At 41.9% G+C, this 25,996-nt stretch overlaps 1 protein-coding gene across 1 annotated transcript; it reads right to left on the reverse strand.

Annotated features, from left to right (window-relative positions):
• Window positions 1-1,578: 1,578 nt before the first annotated feature.
• LOC308293044 (serine/threonine-protein kinase SBK2) lies at window positions 1,579-11,336 on the reverse strand (the record flags this gene model as incomplete). The annotated part of the gene is made up of 5 exons (XM_080735474.1): window positions 1,579-2,235; window positions 2,603-2,764; window positions 3,193-3,395; window positions 4,484-4,628; window positions 11,331-11,336. 5 exons carry the CDS (start codon window positions 11,334-11,336, stop codon window positions 1,579-1,581), a joined length of 1,173 nt encoding a protein of 390 aa, XP_080591600.1.
• Between the last annotated feature and the right edge of the window lie 14,660 nt (window positions 11,337-25,996).

Raw genomic sequence — 25,996 nt, forward strand, 5'->3', positions numbered from 1 at the left:
ATTTTCAACCCGCAACACCACCGTGCGTTGACTCCGCCGACGTATGAATCAGGCTTTAATCACCAAATCACAGACTCCTGTTGTCTTAGCTGCCAACATAGTGCTATAAAACTGTGCTAAATGTGTGCTAAAAATACTTTAAAATGAGCGTTGAATCGCTTTATGTTTTGATAGTACTCATTAGATTAAACAGAAAAAAATACATTTTAAAGTCCAATTGTATCCAATCAGGAGTTAGAACTCACACAGCACACATGATAAACAGATGAATTTGGAAATGATGACACAAGAAATAAGCAGACAAAATTGGAATTGGAATACTATCAAATTGAAGCTGAAATGGGTACTTTCCCCTGGTTGCCTGAAGATTGGCCACCCACCCGAAAATGTACTATTTTCTGTTTATTAGAGACCTGGAGAGACACAGAGACCCCTGTTACTGAACAAACACTCTATTGCATCATCAGAATAGCTTAAACCTTTTAACAAAAAAAGTACATACATTCTCCAAAGAGCTTTTGAATAGAGTTAACATGCATAAGCATTAAAAAAAAGGTATTTACATTCTTTTGTCAAACAGTGTAACATACTTTAGTAGTATGTTTTATACACTTGCAGCTTCTGCTGTCATTACAGCATTTCTCTATTATATGCGGAAGGAACGCTGAAAAGGGAATGCTGGAGGATCCTAGCGCCCTGTACATACATCATCAGAAGCTGTATTTTATTTACATAAAATACATTTCTTATTTATATCCAATATATTTCCGGTACCTATGTCTCTATGGCTTTGAATGTTGTTTAATAGTGTGTAGAGAAGTGTTAAAAAAACATTCACGTGGAATGGTTATTGTGAAAAATATAACTTTTCTTGAATTTAAAAAGTTAACTTAACCCTGGGCATGTTATTATAGGTGAAAAACTAGAGTTAACTAAAGTAATATGTTTCAAAATCGGCAAGCTCACAACACATCACAGTGTAAAAGTGTGCTTAAAGTAGGTACGGCATATTCTACTGCTACTGCCACATAGACCGCATTCTATATAGGCCTACAGTAGTATATAGATGCTATATTTATACTCAAGAAGTCATAGTTATGCTTGCTGATGTAGGCAAGTAAGCCAGTAGGTCTCTTGTAACAAGAACTCATATCGCTTCAACTGAGGACACATGTCTCCACCGTTGAGAATTCTACTACGCTATCCCCAGCAGCCGTTTGATAGCCCAGTTTTGTTGATAAATATAGTCCAGGGGAAATCTTTTTTAAACTATTACAAATGTAAAATATTTTTTTTTTTAGTAAAAAGAAAAACATCCAAACTTTTAGTGCTTCTCATGGTAACAATTAAAGTCCCGTGGCTGTGGCCATTTGTTGCATGTTGCAGTTGAGTCACTGTAGAGGATTTATTCTACATTGATTCTCCCGGCAGTTTTCTTATTATTCTTTTTCTTATTAATAAACTGCTACCAAACTAGTTTGTTAGGACACATTAATGATGCTCAAAGTGACATTATTGATGATCAAACAGAGATGATTAAACAATGACGAAGATGTCGTTGATAATCTGCCGCTCATCTCATCTCTCTCCTCTCCCCTCCATCTCTTTCACGTTACAAATGGCCCCTCCTCCCCCTCGGCTCTCCCGCCTCTCCTCCTCCTCCAGGCGTGCCCTCTCGTTCTCCCTCATCCACTCCCCTCCCAGGTAGGCCAGCGCGTCCTCTGCCCGCCCACGGTGCCTGGGCCGGGGGTCCAGGAGCAGCTGGAACAGGGAGCAGGCCAGCGGGGTGAAGCAGGCAAACTGCGGGGCGGCGGGGGGCGCCTGGGACGAGTCCTTCTTGCCCAGCTCCTCTCCGCTCAGATCGTCTTTGTTATTGTCCACAACGTTCCCCTCTCCCCACACGTCCAAGGCGTCGTCCGGGCCCGTGGCGCTCTCGAACCACTCGCTGTACTTCTGGTACGAGCGGTTGCCGGACGTGGTCTCGGCCCACGGCAGGCCGCCGGTGAGCATGGCGTAGGCGAGGATGCCCAGCGCCCAGCAGTCTGTGCTGGGATCCACCGTCGCCCACACTCTCTTCTTCTTCTCCTTCTTCTTCTCCTCCGCCTCCTCGTCTTCGTTCTGCTCGTCATCCGTGCTGCTCCAGCTGTCGGAGTTGCCCTTGGCCACCTCTGCCTCGGGGGTGCAGTAAGGGGAGCTGTACCAAACCTCAGGGACCCGCGTTCCTGTGGCTTTCACCTGCAGTTGGACAAAGGATGAAGGAGGAAAATTTGCTTCATTGGCTATTGCCATATTTTATTCTCGACTTACAGATCCTTCGGTTTTATTCTAATATTCACAGACTCTAAGCCATAACATTTTTATTTTGGAGGTTTTATGCCTTTATTAGGACAGTAGACTGACAGGTAATGGGGAGAGAACGTTGGGGTGACACGCAGCAAAGGTTGTGGGGAACAGGATTCGAACTGGCATTGCAGCCTAGGGTGCCCGGACCACCAGTATATTTTGGTGAAAGGCCATGCCCCCTGCTCTATTGTGCCATCATCCCACCCATGATGTTAGCCTTTGTTATGCTTCTATAATGAAACTATTATTAATCACCCACCATGCCAAAGTCTCCCAGTTTGACCCAGCGGCAGGCAGCGTCGCAGAGGAAGACATTCTCCGGTTTGAGGTCTCTGTGGACAAACCCCAGGGAATGGAGGTGGGAGAGAGCTCCACACAGCTGGGACACCACCCTCTGACAGCGGCCCTCCTCCATACCCACCTGGGGAGAACAGAGGGAAATCCATTAAAAAAAATCCAACAGAAGATGTACATATTAACTTTGAGAAATAATGAAATGATTGGTCGCAGTCTTCCACTAGGATTGTGTCAGACTCGTTATTGAGACAGATAGTACAGTATAGGAGAGCTAAGAAGGTGACTGGATAGTCAAACATTTGTGTGGCTAAGCCTAAGGCACACCAATGGGCAAGTCAAAATGTCATGTATTCAAAATGAAAATAGGTTGCAATACAAAAATAGAATTAGCTATCTTATTTTTGCTTATTTTACAAGCTGAGCCAAATGGACCTGTCAAACCAAACAGGTTCCATTTGTGCACTCTCAGAGTTATGGGGGTCTCTGGGGGTCCTTGAAATGAAATGGTTTCAGAAACAGTGCCCTAGTGTATGTACTGTATGTATGTTTTACCTCTGGCTCAATGACTTCAAAGAGGTCTCCGTAGAGGCCGGCTTGCTGAGCAAAGACGTAGTGTGAAGGGGTGTAGTAGACGATGCCCAGGGCTCTGGTCAGGGACGGGTGGGTGCAGAAGGACAGGGACAGGTTGTACTCCCTCAGGAAGGAGAACAGAGACGTAGAGTGACGGGGGAAGAACTTCAGGGCCATGGGAGTGCCTAGAGAATCAAGAAGCAAGAAGCGTTGTATTTGTCACTTACTTATTGCGGCAGTAAGGTCGCATTTAGTATGAAAACCTGCAGATCATGTGCGTGCGTGCATCACGCCTCATGTCACGCTCCAAATATGGCCAAGATCCCTGATGTCATCAATATTAACTCATTGAGTGCCTATCCCGAATTTACTCGGGATTATTATGAGGGCCCAGAGTGCCAATCCCGAATAAATTCGGGATAAAAAAAAAAAAAAAAAAATCATTTTTTTTTTGAAAAACATTTTTTTGAATTTTTTTTTTGGACCCCATCAAATCTAGTGAACATGATTTCAATCGCGATGTTGCATGTTCCACCCCCATACAACCCCATCTAACATACAGGGCAGCCATGTTTGTTTACATAACATGTAAAACATAATGGCTATTATCTCAAGAATGCCTGAACGGATTTCCAATCGGATTTTTTTGTTTGAAAGCTGTGAACAAACTGCACAAATCCACTCCAATGGATTTTTTAGAGCTCATTCTTCTGTTTTTTTCCCATGCATGAGGTGTGCAAGGTTTAATCATGGCTAAGTTGACGAAAATAAGGCTTCTAAAATGCTTGGTAGCCAATAGCTAACTTCAAGCTAACTTCATCCTCTTCCTGTACATGCACAAAGGAAAGTGTTCAGGCAAGTCATGGCTGCAGGGCTTCTGCATATACCAGCATATCTCTATGGGATTTTCTATGGCCACTGGGCGCCCTCTAGTGGTGAAAGGGTGGCATTAAATGAGTTAAGCACATATCTGGGAATTCCCATATATGGACATATTGTGTCAGTCTCATGATAACCAGTGTGGTTGTCGCAATGCGAGTCACACTTGCAAATTAATTCTGTCCTTGTCCCTGTTATGCCCATATATGGAGATCCTGATGCCATCAATATTAAGCCCACACCTGGGAATGCCCATATATGGACATATTGTGTCCATATACTCTTTTGTTTCAGCGTGACTTTGCGTGACTCCGGATAAAGCGGATGAAGATGGATGGCTGAATGTAAAATAAATATGAACCATGTTGTGTGGACAATATTGTTTCTCCCTCACCTCTCTTCTTGTGCACGGCCAGCATGACGTTGCCATATGACCCCGCCCCTAGTAGTTTGATGACCTGGAAGTGTTCCGCCGTGTCCAGTGATATCAGAGATTGGGACGACAGGTGACACAACTCATCCAGGAGCTTGTTGGCGGCCTGTCAGGGGGACATGGAAAGATGGGACTGATCAGATTTATCATTCCTCCCCAACATGTTGGCGAATATTCACTGAAACTTGCAGATCTACAAGTTCACAATGCATCACTTTGTGACACGTCGCTTTGAAGAGTTTTAGAGTTGAGGGGAAAAAGGTGGTGACCTCACTGTTAAAGAAATACAATCATTTAAGTGGTCTGGAAGTGTAAATATGGTGGTTTTATTGTGTGGATTACATGATTGCAACTGCAAAATCTAAAATAGTGTGGCCACTCTTTATGTAACTGATGGATTCATTTTATGCAGATGAATGGAAACTATATCTGGTAATTATGCAAAGATAATTGCGAGACAATCTCATGGCAATTATGTAAACAATTGGGCCAGGCTTATATGGGGGTCCGTGGCCTAAGTCAATTTGGGGAATCCGCGTGTCATGTAACAGTTTGAATTCCTGGTTTGTTGTGCTGAAAGGGAGGGACACACAAGGGACAAGGGACCAAAAAGGAATGCCTGACAGCTGTTTGGAACAGGTCCAGTGGTGGACAATGTAAGTAAAAGTATCAATACTGCAATGTAGAAATACTCTTGCATTGTATTGTACTGTATGCAATATATTGACATCAAAATGTACTTAAAGTACCGAAAGTAGAAAGTACTTATTGTGCAGTTCGAATGTCGCGTTTCACAAGCTCACAATGTGTCACATCGCAACACATTGTGAGCTTGTAGATTGTCTGTTTTCAAATCGCCTAAATGTATATAGGGCTGAAGTGGGTAATGTACAGTATGTTGTGTGATAATCAAAATCTACAAAGTAACTAGTACTATAACTAAAGTTTTCAAATAATTGCAGTGGAGTAAAAGTACAATATTTGCCTCTGAAAATTGCAAACACTCCAGTAAAGTAAAAACACCTAAAAATTGTATTTAAGTACATTACTTACATTTTTTAGTTATTTTACACCACTGAACAGGTCACAGACATGTCATGGCGACCGTTGTCATGGTGCCAATGCTGGCAACAAGTGAACCACAGCTATAAACATATCTGTTAATAACAGCCAAATGGAAATCCTGTGGCAGATCACATACAGTCCACCAAACAGACACACGCATGCACGTACACACACACACACACACACACACACACACACACACACACACACACACACACACACACACACACACACACACACACACACACACGCCCTGCGGGGCCCCATACAGTATGCCTCCAAGGGGCCCTGGGGGGATTCAAGGGTCCATCCAGAGCTTAGGAGCTTATGTCCCAACATAGAACACTGCTATCCATTTGGGAATATCACTATCCGATGGATCTACAGAACAGTAGAGCCTTGCATTGTGTGTGTGTGTGTGTGTGTGTGTGTGTGTGTGTGTGTGTGTGTGTGTGTGTGTGTGTGTGTGTGTGTGTGTGTGTGTGTGTGTGTGTGTGTGTGTGTGTGTGTGTGTGTGTGTGTGTGTGTGTGGCACTTTGAAGGAATGTGCTGTATAAATGCAGTCCATCTGGCATTTTATATATTTTGAATATTAGATCTGGGTTTTCATGGCATATAACACTAGGTTAACAGACAAGGTTATAACGGCAACAAAAAAAGAAGGTTTTATCTATAAGTTGCAGAAAACGTGTATGTGTGTGAGTTGATCGCTACAAGCAGAAGCACACTTTTTTTTGGCAAGCGACATCCTTGTATAATGGGGGTATAAATTAATTCTCTAGTCTGCCCTTCCTTTCTCTCACCCCTCATAAAGTAAGTGATAAAGCACTCTCGAATTCCCTCTCCCTGACTCTTTGAAGATTGCGCCATCATAAAACGTCCAATAATAGCCCAGGCATGTATTTGTTTGAACACTGTTCTGTGAACAGAATTGCACACCCAGGCTCCAATAGAGACCATGGCCATTATTTGAGATAGGCACTGTAGTTTTATAATTAATTCAAACATTTGGTGAAATTCCAGTTTCTGATGGTGAATGTTTAATGTAGATATGGAGGAACTACACTGTGAAATCTTAATTTAACTCATGTTGCCTATTTTCAGTGAATGAATTGTGCTGCAGTATTTGTTTATGTGTGGCTCTGTAAAATATATTATAGGCTAGAGGGATTTTGGCCAATTGGAGGCACAGTTTAACGGGTCCTTCCCTATTTTCTGAATAAAATGGATGAGGGGGTAGTGTTGTGCTTGTGTGTGTGTGTGTGTGTGGGGGGGGGGGGGGGTGACCCTTTCTTCACAAAATGGCTAGACATCTAGCATAACACACCAGGTGGTCAGAGGGAGCGCAGTGGCATCCTTGCAAGCAGAATTAGCGTGCCAGCAGTAAACACCTTGGCTAGTAAAGGCACATGTCAATTCTGTAAACCAGCCAAGGTGAGATAGTTGACTTCCAATAGCAGCCATTAAGGTCACACAAAGTGTTTGCACAGTGTGGGGCTGGGTTTATCTAACACAGTGCTTCCTTTTATGAGATGACGTTGCACGTTAAAATGGTCACAAGGTCAAGGCGGTCCCGAAAGTGAAGTTGGGTTTGGTGCTCAACATATAGGTTAACGATCTGACAATTAAAGTTCCAGTCAGAACTATGTTTTTAATGTAAAGACTAAATTAGACAGTGTGTTGACAACAATAATGTTTAATGCCATTCCTATAATTGATTCATATGTGAACAAATTATACCTACAGTATCTTGTGTTTTTTTATCCATCAGCTATGAGAATATGCCTCCAATTTACAACAGGTGTTTTAATGTACAGATTATTATTTTGATTGTATAATATTGTTCAGACTAGTGCTATGGTTCTTGGTTTACCTGTGATCCTAGTTTACTGAGGCACTACACTCTCTTTGCATTAGATGTATTTGTTTACCTTGCTTATTGACTTGTAAGTCACTCTGGGAGAGTGTGTCTAGATTGTAAATTGATTGAGAAAGGTCATATTTGAACCATGTGTATTAGCATGAGCATTGTGGCGTTAGTGACATACAGCACAGCAAAGTCCTTTGTTGATGACAAGTCCATTTTTACATTTTCAGAGCCACTTAAACCCTCTCCCTATATAGTTGACCGGAGTCCCCCAGAGTTCCCCTTCCTGTTTTTCGCTGAAAATAGCTGATCTACAAGATCCCAACATGTCACAACGTGCTGCAATGTGAAGCTGCTGTTTTTTTACTGAACTAGCCCTTACCCGTTCAAAGATATGAGCTCCGAAATGATGTGCAGTGTGTGGGTTATGGGATGTGCACTGTGCACACAGTATATGAGGGATGGAAAGTAACTTTAACTGGTGCTTGCATGATAATATGTAGGAGCATCAATGTAAGACATACCCGTTTCGTTTAATGGCTACAGAGATACTGTCCCCCCCCCAACCCCCCCCCCCCCCCCCCCCCCCCCCTCAGCCCGCCCGCACACACACGCGCCTGCCTGCACACACACACACACACACACACACACACACACACACACACACACACACACACAGAGCTGGTTAAAAATGTTGCCTCATGCTAGATGCAGAATAGATATGCCTCATGCTAGATGCAGAATAGATAGTAGATACACCATAAAAATGCTAATATACAGCATATGATTTGTGAAAGTGACAAACGGGCTTCACAGTTATGTCAGGTGTGTTCATATGGTGATGCGATTTCAGATCAATTGCTCCAGCCACTGAGGAGAAACGCTGTTTCAGACAGACAGACAGACACTCAGACATTTCGAAAATTATATGTTTGATGTTCACCCTAAAATAGGGACGCAAGGGTTCATGCGGTTTTAAATCAACACAGGATATTACAGTGTATATAGGTTGAAATGAGGCTGCGTTATTATTCAGTAAGCCATATCTGCCAGGCCAGGGACTGCTGGGGGTTAGAGCTGTTTGGGGATGAACACCAGCGACCCTGACAGCTTTGTGCTGAGAAGGACAGCTTAACACCTCGCTTATGTAACAGGGAGAGAGGCTTGCTAAAATTTACCCCGGAAGGTCCGGTCTATGTTGTGTGTGTGCGTGTGTGTATGTGTTTTACACCTGTGGGCGTACGTGCGCGCTGTGCGTGTTTATGTGTTTTACACCTGTTGGTGTGTTTGTGTGTGTGTGCTATATTTGAATATGCAGCCCATCGATTTTCTAAGAAGTGAAAGCCTGTTGACAAAGACTTGGCTACAAATAATGTTTTTGCGCCACATATTATTAAGTTGACAGTAGCTTATCCTCACTCAGTAATAAAAATGGATGAGTTAAGGGCAGACAAACATCGCCAAGGAATTGCAAATTGTCCCACAGCTCCCACTGTTCAAACAAATCTTTAAGTTGAAGATGTTATATTTAGACTTCAGATTTAGATTAAAGGTAAAATAATATATTTTTTGGAAAACGTTTTTTTGTCCAAAACTTTGGGTTTTTGTTGTGGAATTGAGAATGTGCCATTTGTAGGCTACTACTACAAAAACCTGACCTTACCTGACTTGTTCATTTAACTCTGAGATTGTCAACATTGTATTTGTTTTCAGAATTTGAAAGCTTTGCGCTTTGGTGACGTATGTTTTAACTCAATAGCTGCCGGGCGCCGCTAGGTGCCGCTAGAGTGCCAGCCATTCTCCCGTAGGCATTCACTATCACATCCGGGTCGCCAGCCTGAACTGGCTTGGCTTTTCACTCGAATGAGTGCTTTGCTAGCGAGCCGGAGGAAGTTAGCTATCAGTTAGCAATCGACTATATAATTTTTTAGAAGAGCGATCTAAAGTTATTCAGCCGCCAAAATAACTTGTCTGCTGGCCTTGGAACACAATCCGGAGAAAATCCGCTGTAAAGATGTGTTTTTCTATTGGAGTGGGCGGCCTTTTCTTCCCATTACGGGCCGTGTAAACACAGAATCGCGGCCTTGTGCTAGGATGCTAAATTAGACCGGAGGCATCAATTCATTTTACTAAAGGAACCGAATAATGTCGGTTCTTGTAATCCTTAATACGTCTTGCTGAAACAGCGTTTTTTTGGGGGGGCTCTAAACGTTTTTCTAAACCATTTTCAATGGAATAAATCATCGGGACAAGTAGAATGGCTCGTTGGGAGGCGGTGGAGGAGCCAGGACCACCCACGTCGCTACTAGCAGCTCAGGGTAAGCGAAATAGATTAAGAAATTAGTATTGGAATGGAAAAAAGAACCGAGATTATTCGGTTTTCGCACAGAAAGAGTTAAGAAGCTTGACTGCTTTACAGTATGGTCCTAATTACTGGAATGCCATATAATCTAGAGTCCCTTAATTTGTGGGGCTTTTCTTCATTATAAAATACTTATTACTTAATTTATCCCCTGTCATCTTTTATGAATGCAAATTCATATATTGTCATGTTACATATATACATATATTGGTTTGGATATTTTAACAGTTTTGTATGAAACGAATAATACACATGTGGAAAGCCTTACCGAAGGCCATAAAGGAGTGTGGATCACTAGCATCCTTTAAAATTGCCCTGAAAAACCACTTACAGGCAGCAGCCGTTCGCAACTGGTAAAAAAACAAACCTAGCCCAGCCCTACCCTCCCCTGCCCCTGTTTGGTTAGACTTACTGTTTTCTTTTTTTTGTTCTTTCATTTTTTTTCTTGGAAGGAACACGTTATTCCAACCAGTTCCTTTCCCCTCCATCAAGCGCCCTGGCTGGCCAGGGGGAGGCATTATTGAGGTACCAGGATTACTGCATGTTTTTGTGAGGGTATCAACCCTAGGAGACACGGGGAGAACATGCAAACTCCACACAGAAAGGCCCTATCGCCAACCCCACCTAGGGTGTGGGCGCTGATGACGCGGAGGGAGAAACACGCCCCCAGCACCCACAGCGTCCCCCGGCGGGAATCGAACCCAGGACCTTCTAGCTGTGAGGCGAAGCGCTAACCACTGCACCACCGTGCCCCCAGTACTGTGTTCTATTCGTCTGTCATTCAATGTTATATGAGATACTTAAATGGTTTCCTGTGGAAATAAGCTTAGTCTTTTCATGGATCTCCTTTTAGTAGACCTTGTACCAGTGAACTGTACCGTCATGAAACTGTACCTTTTCCTATGCAAACTTCTAATAAAGTCTTCAATCAATCAATCAAACAAACAGGCTACATCGCCTATTCTTGGTTCAATTTAATCTGTTTTTTAAGAGAAATGCAAAGAAAGAGTGTTGCTTTTTGCACGTGAACTGGTGAAAACAACACAACAAACATTGAATGTAGGTCCTTGTATTCAAAATGTTCTAGTTTTCCCATCAACAACGCTTCACATCCGTGCAATCAAACAGGCATGCTGTGCACATTATTCATTTTGATAACAAAGACATTTTATTTGTAGGCTAGTCGTGCTTTTCCAAACAATATTTGCAGTGCTTTGCTTTGCAGAATGTTAAAAAATGCAAACAACAAATGTTGTGTGTTGGGCAACCCACCAAGTCAAAATGATGTGATTGCGCACTTGATTTATTTGCATGATACAGTAAAATCCTCAGTGTTAATTATCCATTTGTAGCACAGAGAATTTGGTTCCATTTGTATTTTGTCTGTGTTACAAATGGACAATAATACACTGACTGATGATTTTACTGTGCACACAAATTAAGTGCACATACAAAGCATTTGACTTATAAATACATAAATGTACAGTTACTACTAGCCAGTCTATTGTACTCACCGTCATGGTGAAGCCGTTGGGGGTGGTCCTCTCTTTGTCTGAGATCTGTGTTAATCACTAAGTTATGTCCTTCAGTTCATTCAGCAGGTGCTCTTCCACACATCTGCTGCAATGATAAAATTCCTTCCGCTATGGCGATCATAAAGGTTATCTATAGTAGCTGTGTGGGTATGGTTGGCTGTCGGAGGTGACAGCCTTTACTGTTCGTAGCAGCTGATGTCCTTTCTCTGTCTGGTATACAGTAAATAGAATATAGTTGCAAGTTGTTTCGGGTCGTGGTCACCCTGCGGCTGCAGTGAAAACACGCTTCAAACTGTCAAACCCGCCTTTTATTCTCATCGTAAATCTTTGCTCATCTCCCCCCCCCCCCCCCCTCCCCGGTCTGTGTGTGTGTGTGTGTGTGTGTGTGTGTGTGTGTGTGTGTGTGTGTGTGTGTGTGTGTGTGTGTGTGTGTGTGTGTGTGTGTGTGTGTGTGTGTGTGTGTGTGTGTGTGTGTCTCTCTCTGTCTCTGTCCCTGCATGTCTCTCTCTCACTTTCTATCTCACTTTCGCTCTCCCTCCCTCCCTCTGGGATTGTGGGGCGGATTCAGCCGGCTATGTAATGCAGTGGAGCCAGCTCCTCCCTGTGGAGAGTTTGCAGTATGTGTGTGCATGTGTGTGTGAGTGATCGGACAATATTTAGCAGAAATGTGTCACTCAGCAAATTAACACCTCACGCATCTCTCTCTATCTCGTTCCCTCTCCCTGTGTCTGTCTTCACACAAGTGCGCACACACAGAGCCCACAACAGAATGCGCCGCGTCCCCTTCTTTCAACGACAACGTCCATGTGATAAGGTCAAAGGTCAGGACCCCAGAACATAAAAGTACACTTGATATGAAGGTCGAGGCTGTCCTTCACACCTCCCTCCATTACGGCCTCATGTAGCCCTGTTCTCTCCTGTGTTGACGTCGGTGTCTCTCTCTCTTCTCTGTCCATCTTCTCTCCCTCCAACTCAGGGACGTGCAGAGAATGTTAGAGAGGTACGGGCTGACATTTCTAAAGGGCTTTTTGATGGAAATATCAACAATAGCAGACCTCCAAGCTCTCAACGTGTCGCCCTGCGACGCGGTGTGCGCTTGGAGGTTGGCTATTTTTGGTGCGTGATACCACACTGAACTAGACTGAGCATAATGAAGTCAATACTGGATATGCTGCATTCAAGTTCAGGAGAGTTTGGACAAGGCGATTATCCTAAATGCTGCCTTCAGGTATGGCATGGAAGCGGGGCATTTTGCATTTCTCTCACCATAGTAAAAACTGCATTCATGATCTGGAGAGGGTACTTTTTACAGACGGGTAAAAGGGCAGGGGCTCAGGCCCCCTTTGATGAATATGTGTTGTGTCCACGTGCCTGCTCCACCTGCTCCTGTCTTGTGGCCCTTTTCAACAGCCCAGTGAACCTTGCAGTGAGCGCTTCTATCTGGATGTGTCTCCATACAGTGGCTGTTTTTCAAGGCAAGGAGTCAAGGACCCCCCAACTTTTACAGCCGTAGCAGTGATTCTCTGCCATTCTGGGTATGCATTCAGCCACGTGCCCCCCCCCCCCCCCCATGATCAAGAACACAAGATAGTAAACGGCACAAAGCATTATAATTTACTTTACCGTTAGAAATAACGATTTGTTGGCTTTAGTCCAGTATAGTTTCCCCTTCTAAATTGAAGTCAGCACCCGGGGGATACTGAGAAACGGAAGTAGGTGGGCGGGCCGTGAATAGGGCTAATCGCAGAACTTCACGGGTGCTGCAAAGTTTCAGATTCTGGAAGTGCATGGGTAGTCGTAGTTGAAAAGTGTTATAGTTCTTTTTCTCTCTCCCTCCCCTTCTTCTCTCTTCCCTCTCTTGTCCTCTTTTTCCCTTTCTGTCTGCCTCCTCCTATTTCTCCGTACCAATCTCTCCATCTGTACCTCCATAAAGCCCCTTTTATAAAGGGATCCCTCATCCCACTACATTGCAGTAAAGAAGATTCAGCATTATTCTGCATCTATTTCTTTTTTTTTTACATAGAACCAAATGAAGTCATCATAATGCCACCCCTGTGTGTGCGTTCCAGAATCATAGACGTGACGTGCGTGACGTCAGCAGCGTCTAGTAGTGTGACGTCCACATCGGCCAGCGGCATTGTTTTCTAAACAATAATGGTGAATGAACAGAGTGTCGAGCTGCTTTTGCAAACCATGCACTTTGAACATTCCCAACCCTGTCTGTCGCACACCCTGTCCCTCTTACACCAACACCGGAGTCGATTAACCTCTGTGACTAACCCCAGTCCATGTCTGTACCTTTTATACAGAACAAGGTGGAATAACAATGGAACTACTTAGGTCCGATGCATACTCCACTTTTAGAGACAAATTTATTTTGGTTCGGGGAGTCACAAAAGTGAGTCATATTGTAGTTTAGACAGAGCCGAACCGAAATAAATTTGTCTCTAAACGTGGAGTATGCATCGGCCCTTACAGTGCAGTGCCCACCTTAAACAGGCTGTGTAAAGGTTTTCCTCACCCTCTCCCTTTCTCTCTACTATATCCCTCTATCTCGGGCTCTTGGCCTCTCTCTGTCCCTCTCTCACACTCTTTTCTCCTTTCCCTCTCCCGCCCTCTCGCTCTTTTTTTCATTTGACAAACTGGACAGCTGTAAATGTGAAACATCTTAATAGTGGAGGTGGAATGCTGTGCTAGCTATGTCAGAGAGCGGCCAAGCAGAGCTGAACTGTGAGCTGAACTGTGTTCTAACACCTCCAGTCCTCTTCACAAGCTCTGTCACGTCGGCACGGGGTTCATTTGTTTACTGGTTTAGCTGTTTCTTTCTTTCTTTCTTTCTTTCTTTCTTTCTTTCTTTCTTTCTTTCACTTTACCACTGCATCTCTCCCCTTCTCTACAGTTCTATAAAGAGAACTATAACGTTTTCTTTCTGGTGGAAAACCAAGCACACGCGCTCACACACGCTCGCGCATCACCATGATCATCAGGTCAAATGTTTCCTAAGCCTCTTAAGATCCGCTGCCTCAGTCCTCATGGACAGATCCATGTCTCAGCTGCTGTTGGAACCACAGCACTCATGCAACTGTTCCATCAGCTCCTTCCTTCCCTGGAGGCAGGTCTCACTGCCAGGGAGCTGTCTGTCTGTCTGTCTGTCTGTCTGCCATCTCCTATTAGCTCATCTGTTTATCTTGCATGTGCCGTGCGTTGCATAATGGGGCTGTCGCTATCCACACTGAGCACTGTTGATGGTGTTTGGTGATGTTGTTGTGACAACAACGGCGCCGATTTCAGCATGCAACAACTGGTCATATGATGCAAAATGCATCATATTATGACCAGTTGTTGCATGCTGAAATACTAAAATATCTAAAAACAGATTGAACACAAAAAATAACTCAGGATTGTGTTGATCGTGTCCCAAACAACAATAAAATAAGATCTGGTTGTCCCAGAGGTGAAGCTGTCCTTTAATAGCGCTTGGTGTGGACATGGTGTTTCTGTTTGCTCTGAGAGTAAAAGATTTTACCAATATGATTTTACTGTGCTTTTAGATCAATTACTTTTTTATTCATCAGCTGAATGGATAAGAGGGAGAAAGAAACTCTGGGAATAAATTTAATAAGTAATCCATATTCCATGTCAAATCTAGAAATTAACAACACTAAACTAAACTAAAATAATAACCTACACTTAGATCTAACACCTCCCTTAATGCGTTTAAATAATCTATTTTCATTCACCACCTGTTCATGCTTCTAATCGTTCTTATAGCAATTGTTCTAAACAATAAGTTCTTAAAATATTGTTATTGCAAACCGGTGTTGAACTACTTTGGGATTGAACTGGTGGGGGACTGGGAGTGGCTAAGTTATTGTCTTGTCTGTCTGCATGGATGCATTTTGTTGTATTGTCTGTATTGTATGCCTTGTCCATTATTTGTGCTAAGGCCCCTCTCAAAAATGAGATGATGCATCTCAAGGGGTTTATCCTTTTAATTAAGGTACTATATACAGCAGTGGTTCCCAAACTTTTTAAATCGGGACCAAAAAGAGAGATTAGACATTTGCCTGGGACCCAAACTAGTGACAAATAGCAGATAAACAAGCGCACAACGCGCTGTGTTGCGAACTTGTAGATTTTTGTGTATAAAATGATTTAAAATAATGATTTAAAATAATATATATTTTGAAATATATATTTGTTTAATGTAGGAAAAGAAAATGTGATTTTTACTTAAGCCGTGACCCACAATTGGGTCCCGACCTACTATTCGGGAAACAGTGCTATACAGTATATTAGCTTGAGTTCTAACCTATGGTTCTAAGTTCCCCTTGCAGTGTGTGAGGATATAACCACAATTCTGTTAACCTAATTCCTGGGCAGCTCAATAACGATTGGTCAGCTCTTACTCACGTCGAAACAGGATGTGATTCTGAATGGCTTCTAAATCGGAATATTCTTTCTGCAGCTGAACTGAAAACAAAGCAAAAGACTGCACAAGTAAGGGATTTAGCCTTTCAAAGTGTTTAATCACCACCTCTGAATGAACGAAATACTGCAAAATACATGATAAAAATACAGGACCGTATTGGGCCTTTTAATATTTTATGTTTGGTGAAGTGAGTGAGCTTCATGCTCCGAATATCGTCTTTATTGGACTTTTTTGATTGTTCATCTTTTATGAATTCAAGAAAAAACGAGGAGACAGAATTATGAAGAGGAAAGAAGATACTGGTTCAATGGGCTGTGTTGTATGTAGAAAAGGTCTGAATTACCGTACATTTACTACTTTGAGCCAGTTTACTTACTTAAATAAAGTACTGTACTTAAGTATAATTTTGTGGCAGGCTACAAGTCACTTTTACTTAACATTTATGTAACATAATAACATGTATTTATTTATTTTAATTGTGGCATTACTACTATTCATACTTCTTCCACCAATGGTTTGAGATTCTCCGTGCTAACGTTTGGAATAAAAAAACCTGTGGATCTGAGATACTCTATGTATTATGGGGAGGATAATGTTCATAGCTGGATAATTGGAGATGGTTGTGAGACATTTTCTCCTGCAATTAAATGGTGGTTATGTTGGGTATTATGATAAAAGGAAATGCTAAAACATGAGAATATGAGAATCTTGCTTTTCATAGACCACTTCAACAGTTGATTTCTCTATCCATAATTTTTTATTAAACATGTTTTCTTCCATTTACAGTTTTCACGTTAACATACAATATACTGTAGTCCCACACTGTAGGTTTCACTTCTGTAAGATCAGGTGTACAGTATGACGATAATCTATGATTAGCGTCATTTTAAATAATATAAATATTCAGTTACATAATTATCCGTACAAAAGGAGATGCCAGCATCTCTGTCTAAACACACTACAGGTTCTACACTGTAAAAAAAAAAAAAAAAAAAACGTAACATGAATGGCATATAGACCAGTTAGTTCTCAACCCCAGCCCTGCATGGACACCCAGGCGGCTGTTTGTTTTCTATATTCTAATCTATACCATTTATTACTCAATGATATTCATCAGGTGTCCCAGTCTCTGATTAGGGACTAACAGGGACTAACTTAGACCTTAGGGTTAGTACCAGGTCCAAAATCGAGGAACTGAAATTGATTCCATCACATTTTATCACACTGTCAGAGCTGGTATGTGGACTTCACGTCTGCTATACAATTACAATATCGGTGATACTCAAACCTTTTTATTTCAAGGACCAACATAAATCTGAGAGGGTACAAAAGGAACCTGCAAGGGTCCATTCTGGTACACTCTCAGAGTTACAGATTTCTAAGGACCCATTTGGAACTCCCTATTGCAGTGGTTTTCAACCAGTGGTCCAGGGACCACCGTTGGTCCTTGATGGGATTCCAGGTGGTCCCCAGCTAAATGATGGAGAGTTGGTAACCAAATGGATCTTTATACTGTAGATCTGTAACTCTTTAGGGTGTAAAATGAAACCAGGTGGACCCATACGGGTCCATTTGGTTTCCTTTTACGCTCTCAAGAGCTAATTTATTGTTAAACATCTGCATTACTTCATTTATAAGAAATGTACACATGGATAATGTAGAAGAATTGTTATTTTGATCAACGTTTGCTTGTCATCTCTCAGTTCTGTGTCTGAGAGGTTAAATCTCATCAAATGGTGGTCCAGGGCTCAAATGCGGAATGAATAAATGGACCTTGGAAATGAAAAAGGTTCAAAACCACTGCCCTATAGGAATCTTTAAGAGGAATCGTTAAGGCATTAGACCGTTAGGAACTGTAATTGTGACAATCCTAATCAACCCGTCTCAAACTTGGTTCATGTCAAGGACCCCTAAATTGAGAGAAAAAAATAAAAAGTATTAGGCTGGACTCACACATATGCGTGAAACATCTTCTCCGTATCGTCTGAGAATGGCCACTGGGGGCGCCGTACTAATGCATTGTCAATGGAAGGTTGTTTGGTTTTTTGTCGTTGCCGTGTCTCTAGCTCAACCACAGGCTGTCTTTTGGCCAAGAGACACGGCAACGACAAAACACCAAACAACCTTCCATTGACAATGCATTAGTACGGCGCTCCCAGCGGCCATTCTCAGACGATACGGAGAACATGTTTCACGCAGCTGTGTGTAGGGCGCCGTAGACCCCCATCTGAAGAGACGTTGTGCCAGGGGCCCCCCAGAAGAGAAGAGTTTGAGATCCACTGGTCTAAAACACAATAATATGTAAACTAGTAGCCTAACGCACTGCATGGGTCCACAGAACCAGACCTGAGGACCTATCTAGGCTACATCTAGACTAAAACAAAAATAATCATCACAACAACAACAGTACAGAGTAGAAAAAATACTGTAAACAGTTTGACTTTATATCCCACTCACATTACTTGAATGTAAACAGTCATACTTGAATAGACCCCTTTTTAAGACTGCTGGGTGTGTAAACAAGCTCACAAAAGAGCAAAAAGGCAACAGAAATGTAAAGCCTGATTTATACCTAGTTGTACACTGGTGTCACACACCGAAAATATAAGACCTACAAGCGTGCAATGTGACACACGTGTGAGCTTGTAGATCCGTTAGTTTTGTGTGCGACACTGGCATGCAACTAGGCATGAATCGGGCATTATAGGCACAGACCTCGGCAAAGTGCACTTGAACTGAGAGTTCCCCTTTTTGGAAAGACTGCCAGGTCAAAACCACAAGTCACATTATGTGATGTTAACACGTTTTCCCCCCCAAAAAATGAAATTAAATAAGAAATAAATAGGAGAAATACAAAATAATACAAAACAACAGCAACAATAATAATAATAACAATAACAATAGTCCAACAAACCGTAAGACATAAATAAATAAATGCATAAGTTATCAGCGCTTGCATTGGCAAGATATTAGCTGTCACCCTCCCAAAAGGGGCACACGGGAATGCTAACGACATCTGCACTGGGACTTGAGGTGCCGTAAGACTCGGACCGTCCAGTCACAGAAGCTCTGTAGCCGCTCTGAGATCTCCAAGGCATAGCTGACCACGTCGAAGCGCGTGAACACCTCGGGGAGGGAGGGGGTGGGAGGAAGCTCGGGAATGTTCGTTTCAATCTGAAAAAGGATGACGGAAGATTTATAGTTGGTTAGAGTTAACGTACAATTATTTCTATTTACTATGATTGCATTAGAACATTTTAGAATGTAGGCCTACTGTTAGCAGTTAAAGATTCAAGGTTCAACTTTATTGTCAACAATACCAGTGAATACCAGCAATCTTTTTTATCATTAATTTAAAGTGGTGAAAGTGGTTAAGTGTGTCTGTGGGTTTTATGAATATTCAACCAATGATAGAATTAACAAGAGCTGACTAAATAACTATATTGGATACATTGGATCTCAGGTTGTGTGTTCAAGGTTTGCTTCCAACAGTGACAATATGACACAAAATGCCACCTTGGCTACTGTTTAGAAAATACATTACACACTCAAGAACTGTGGGTCCCCCAGGACTTTTTACTACTGCCACAAAGTCCTTACCTGCTGCAGAAAATCACTGGTGAGGTTGGAGAGGAGCTGCAGCCGCTTACTAGCGACCCCTGCCTTCTGGGACGGGTGTGGCAGGCTAACGTTTTCTCTGGCCTGCTCCAGCCAGTCGGTGTGAAGTTTGAAGGATTGAAGCTCCAAATATAGCTGTGAGAGAGACTCGTTAAGCTGAGAGAGAGAGAGAGAGAGAGAGAGAGAGAGAGAGAGATGCAATGTTAAAAAAGGGTTAAGTGCCAGACACTGCACATACTGTATCTGTTTGTAGAGTGAGTATTAAAGATAGAGGTGTTACTTTGCTGACTGGCATGTCAACTGGCAAATATTTACTACGGTTCACAACTGGGTCACACATATGCACGCACGCACATACACACGCACGCACGCGCACACACACACACGCATGCACATGCGCTAATTAGTGATATCAGCTGCTGTAGTGTTTAGTTGTTTAATGAAAGCCTGCATAACAGTGGCATGATGCACTTGGACACCACTGCCATCATCATAACATAAACATAGTTACTGTACCTTCATGGAGCTGAAATGGGAAACTGTGTATTCCATGTTAGGAAGATGTTCCAGGTTGTGGTCCACAAAACCTATGGTGTCCAGATCACTCTCTGTCTGGGGAGAGAGGAGGAAGGTTCAAGTCAGATTTGATTTGACTGGCATACTGTAGCAGCGCACATAACACACAGGAAAACTCCATGTTATTGACACGAAAAAACATCACATTATAATACTGTATATTGAAAAGTATTTTGGCCATTTCATTACAGGTGAAATTTTAAATAGTCTACAAGCTTGTAGATGTCTCATTTTTGTGCCAAAGTGGTTAACTGTGGCGGGATACATAATCATGGTTAGCTTTTGTCAACAAGGGTTTAAAAGACATCTGATACGGGTTGGAACTACTCGCAATAATTCAATCAGTCACACACACTTGCATATCTGACCTCATGCATCTGAGTGAGAAAGCCCAACATGTTCACTATAGTCTTAATCCTCTAGTTTACTGTATGAGCGGTGTTAGCTGCAGACTTAAGTCAGACACAGTCCCTGAAAGGTCATTAATAGGAGTTCCATAATACTGTAGGCTGTGGAGATCATGTCTGTTATAATTACATGACAGTCTTTACTTTAATTTACCCAACAGTAACAGTGTAATTACAAGCTAAGACTTTAGCCCTATTTTATGCGATGCGTTGTGAGCCTGTAGATCTGCTATTTTCAAACATTTCATACTTTTACTTTTGTACTTTAAGTACATTTTGATGCCAATACTTTCATACTTTTACCCAAGTACATTTTCAATTCCGGACTTTTACTTGTAAGGGTGCCCTCACACCAAAATACCTATGAGAGTGGAATCCGTGTTCCGCCAATGCATTTCAATGATAAGGGTGCCCTCACACCAAAATACCTATGAGAGTGGAATCCGCGTTCCGCCAATGCATTTCAATGAGAAGGGAGCATTTTTTGCAGAAATCCTCTGCTGGCATGAAACCGCTTCACTCTCATTGAAATGCATTGGCGGAACGCGGATTTCACTCTCATAGGTATTTTGGTGTGAGGGCACCCTAAGGGAGCGTTTTTTGCAGAAATCCTCTCCTGACATGAAACTGCTTTACTCTCATTGAAATGCATTGGCGGAACACGGATTCCACTCTCATAGGTATTTTGGTGTGATGGCGGAACTCGGATTCCAATCTGCCAATGCTTTTCAATGAGAATGGAGTGTTTTTCGCCAGTAGAGGATTTCTGCAAAAAACACTCCATTCTCATTGAAATGCATTGGCGGATTCCAATCTAGGTATTTTGGTGTGTGGGCACCCTAACAGAGTATTTCTACATCACAGTATTGATACTTTTACTCAAGTAAAACATTTTAGTACTTTTTCCACCACTGCTTGAAAGTTGAAATCATTTAGCTAATTCATTCTACATGTGGGTCTTGCAGCAGGGTTGCATATAATATATTGTAGACTCAACTAGCAGATGTAAAAGCGTGTTGTGATCCTTACCAGACCATGGAGGTTCTTGCAGAGCACCTTCATGTTGGTCATGTGGTGGATCATTGGTGTAAACCTGGCACAGTGGCACTGGGGGGCGGGCCGACACGCTGAATGGACAGACAGCTCAGCCAATAGCAGCAGCTGGAGGAGCATGGGGACAGACTCTGGGAATGCTGCAAAAGGAAAGCAAAACAACATTAATTCATTAATGTTAATCCTGAACCATTTCATACAGCTATTATTGTTTTTAGATCAGTCATGTCCAATCATTGCTGCATGTTGCAGCCACGTTCAACCTGGCATTGCTATTTTCATGTCACGTTCAATGACAGCAGAAGTACTGTGATATATTTTTTGCTATGACAAATCATAAATAGGGCTTAAAGGAGTAGTTCACCCCAAAATGACTTTTTTTTCTAATGATTACTCACGCCATGTAGACTTTTTTTGTCGCATTCCTAAGACAATAATTTCATTACAATAAATGTATTGATTCCGGATGGGGACCCAAATGCATTTGGGTCCCTATCCGGAATCAATACATTTATTGTAATGAAAATGGGGGTACATTTTCTATAATACATTTTTTGTCTTAGGAATGCGACAAATACAAAAAAATATTATTGAACCCAAGTCTCCATGTTGTGAGTAATCAATAGAAAAAAAGTCATTTTGGTGGTGAACTACTCCTAAGGAAGAAGGCAAGAAGAAACGTATCCTATATTGAAGATGGAAAGTTGTCATTATATATCCCTAGCTGAATAGTTTATACAGATGTGACTGATTGTATGCCTAAACTTCTAATAAAAATATTAATGAAAAATAAAAGAATGTGTTGTAGTCTCAAGTATCTGGCACAAAACCTGTTTTAAAACTAAAACGTGGAAGTGGAACTGCCTACAACCAAGAATTCCCCCTGAGGATATATATAGCGCATGGCAGTTTTCACAGGAAAATAACTTGTTTCCGGCAGGTGACATGTAATGGTTCTACAAATTATAGGCTTAAAGTTAAAGGCCCACACTGTTTTCAGAGCTGGGATCAACACAGGTCGATACAAGTCACGCATCTGTCGACTCCTGAACACTCTCATCCGCAGCTGGTCTTCATTTCAAAAGTGAATTCTGTTGATGTGATAATGTCTGTTTTTTTGTGGACTCGTGTGTGTATTTAATCTGACCGACTGCTGACCCTCTGTCTTCTTTTCCAAAGAAATGTCGTGGGAATTCCACGCCAAAGTTTTTGAACTCCTCTGCATATTTACTTATTGCCTCTCTATCATTACGTGAGTTAAGCTGAACTATTTGATCCTGTGTGGAGGTGAGTAGGATGTTTTTGATGTCTTTTCAGGAGAAAAACAGCCTGTCGACGCCTCATTATGAGAACATAGTCTAAATGGATTACTCACACACGTACAGTGCAGACACTCTCACACACACACGCACACACACACACACACACACACGCCCTCACACTTAAAGTCCATATAGTCAATTGAAGGACCGGTCTATAGAGGATTTTCTTTTCGGACAGAATTTTCACAACATATTTTACTTTCAAATGTAGGATATTATTCATGTTTGTAATTTTGTGTGGAAGAACAACACTTTTTGAAAGTTAGGGTTTAAAACTCTTTACAAGTGAAATCCTCGACCTATTTGCCTTAGCCCAACGTTTCAAACATGACAGGACTCTCTCTGTTACAAGTTTTCCGTTGAATGTTTCAGAATAATGCTGAGTATGTGTCGTTCTCATAACGGTGTCTGTCAAATATTTCAAAGAGTTCACGAACCGTCTGTCTCTGACCTAACTGTCTGGAATCTTACGGAATCTTCTTCTTTTCCTTTGGGTCGTTTAAATGTTGATTTGTTTTCAAGATTCTTGCAGGCCCAACCGTAGAGAAACGATAACTTGTGGATCTTTTTGTTTAATGCTGAACTACAGACAAGACCTGACACATTTTCATTATATGAGTATTTGCGACCGTAAGGTCGCAGTTTAGTATCAAAACCTCCACCGGCCGTCCGTCGGTCGGTCGGTCGGTCGGTCGGTCGGTCGGTCGGTCACACGTCACACCTTTGCCCTGCTCATATCTCCGCATCAGTATGACATCACACTGCCCCTTTATACTGTAGGGCTCGTTTGTGTATTGTATGACATCACGCCACATCATCGGCTGAGGACCACATCATCGGCTGAGGACTGTGTGATGTCATCATATCTCCATATATGGAGACATAAGTTGCTCATGCCCAAATATGGGCTGGTGAGGTCAGACTTAGTGTGATGCGTAGGTTATCTCCATATATGGAGATTCAACTTCAATGAGTATATAAGACCGGCATTATCTACCGACAGCTGCTATAAGCCAACCCTGGCGATAAGGTCTGAGTCGAAGAAATGCTTCTTTCCTGGCAAGAATTGCCCCTTTATACTGTAGGGCTCGTTTGTGTATTGTATGACATCACGCCACATCATCGGCTGAGAACTGTGTGATGTCATCATATCTCCATATATGGAGACATAAGTTGCTCATGCCCAAATATGGGCTGGTGAGGTCAGACTTAGTGTGATGCGTAGGTTATCTCCATATATGGAGATTCAACTTCAATGAGTATATAAGACCGGCATTATCTACCGACAGCTGCTATAAGCCAACCCTGGCGATAAGGTCTGAGTCGAAGAAATGCTTCTTTCCTGGCAAGAATTGCCCCTTTATACTGTAGGGCTCGTTTGTGTATTGTATGACATCACGCCACATCATCGGCTGAGGACTGTGTGATGTCATCATATCTCCATATATGGAGACATAAGTTGCTCATGCCCAAATATGGGCTGGTGAGGTCAGACTTAGTGTGATGCGTAGGTTATCTCCATATATGGAGATTCAACTTCAATGAGTAACCATGGCAAACTGTCAACTGCCCGTATGTCTTGATAATTGGTAAAACAAACTTTTGGCCTATTTGTGGAGATAAGCGACCAACGGTCGCTTATCTCCCGATTAGGGAGTCTTACTGGTAACTTATAGTCTTGTAGTTATGTTCCCAGAGTTCATGGAAATAACCATAACTCTTCTAAATGTTGATGGTAATTTTCAAAAAACATTAGTAAAAACTAAAAATAAATGTTTGTGTTTATATATATGTGACTGAGCATGACACTGGGGCAGTAATTTCGGAAGCCACTACTTTAGACCACAGCTGAAATTACTTTTTTTTTTTTTTTAAATGTGATAAAGCCACAAAAGCATGTAATAAATATCAGGCTACATTTCACTTAAACGCCAGAGCTTAACTCTGCATGTAAATAAGACTTTTTTTTTAATTAATGTGAGAGATCGGGACATAATTCAGTTGGTCCTCCCAAATTTAGAACTTAAATATCTCAAAAGTAGTATTTCAGCATGGCATCATAAGCCATATCTTCAAAACTGTTGGGTCAATCTCCACAACCAATATATCATTTTGTAGCTATGATTCCCAGCTTTCAAATGAAATGAAACAATGAAAATGAAAAAAAAAATTCAATGACTAGCCGTCAGCCGCGCTGGGACACATATATATATATATATATATATATATATATATATATATATATATATATTTCTGTGAATTTACTGCAAAATAAAAATCCCATCCACCCTCTCTTTCCATCTCTTATACTTTATCCAGCAAGGGGAAGGCCCGTTTGCTCACTTACTTAAAGGATTCCAGTCGGATCTTACATTTATGTGATTTACTGTATGTCTGGATTTATGAGAGCTTAATTCTTCCCCTGACACACACGCACATGCACACTCCAGTGTGTGCATGTGCAGGGTGTAAAGTAACTAAGTACATTTACTTAAGTACTGTATTAAGTACCATTTTGAGGTATTTGTACTTTACTTGAGTATTCCAATACTTTTACTTTTACTCCACTACATCTCAGATCCAAATATTATACTTTTACTCCACTACATTTGTATTTGAACTTTAGTTAATAGTTACTTTGCAGATTATAATTATAATATTACAAATCCTAAATTAACGACTTTAGCCCTATTTTATACCTAGGCTGTTTGAAAATAGCAGATTGTGGGCTTGTAGATCTACTATTTTCAAACATTTTGCACTTTTACTTTTGGCACTTTTAAGTATATTTTTATGCCAACATTTTCATACTTTTACTCAAGTACCTTTTGAATTCCGGACTTGTACTTGCAACGGAGTGTTTCTACATTGCAGTATTGATATACTTTTACTTAAGTAATAAATGTGAGTAATTCTTCCACCACTGACACACTCAGAGAGAGAGAGAGAGAGAGGGAGAGAGGGAGAGAGGGAGAGTTAGTTTACACAGGTTGAGAAACGGCATCAACCTGAGGCAACAAAGAGCCGGGCTGTCCGTGTTAGCGTTGGATCAGCATTAAGGAATGAAAGGTATGCTGTCGTTTTTTCCTAGTCTAGCTGAGAGGGCCTCCCTAGTCTGTCTGTCTACCCCGCTGGAGGAAGGAAACATGTGACTCACAGCCAATCCGGCGTTCACATTAATCGTCCTAATGTGACATCACCAGTCAGACAGACAGACAGACGGCCGGGGCTGCCTGT

Source organism: Nannobrachium achirus (genome assembly GCF_963921795.1).
Source record: "Nannobrachium achirus genome assembly, chromosome: 10".
Lineage (NCBI taxonomy): Eukaryota > Metazoa > Chordata > Actinopteri > Myctophiformes > Myctophidae > Nannobrachium > Nannobrachium achirus.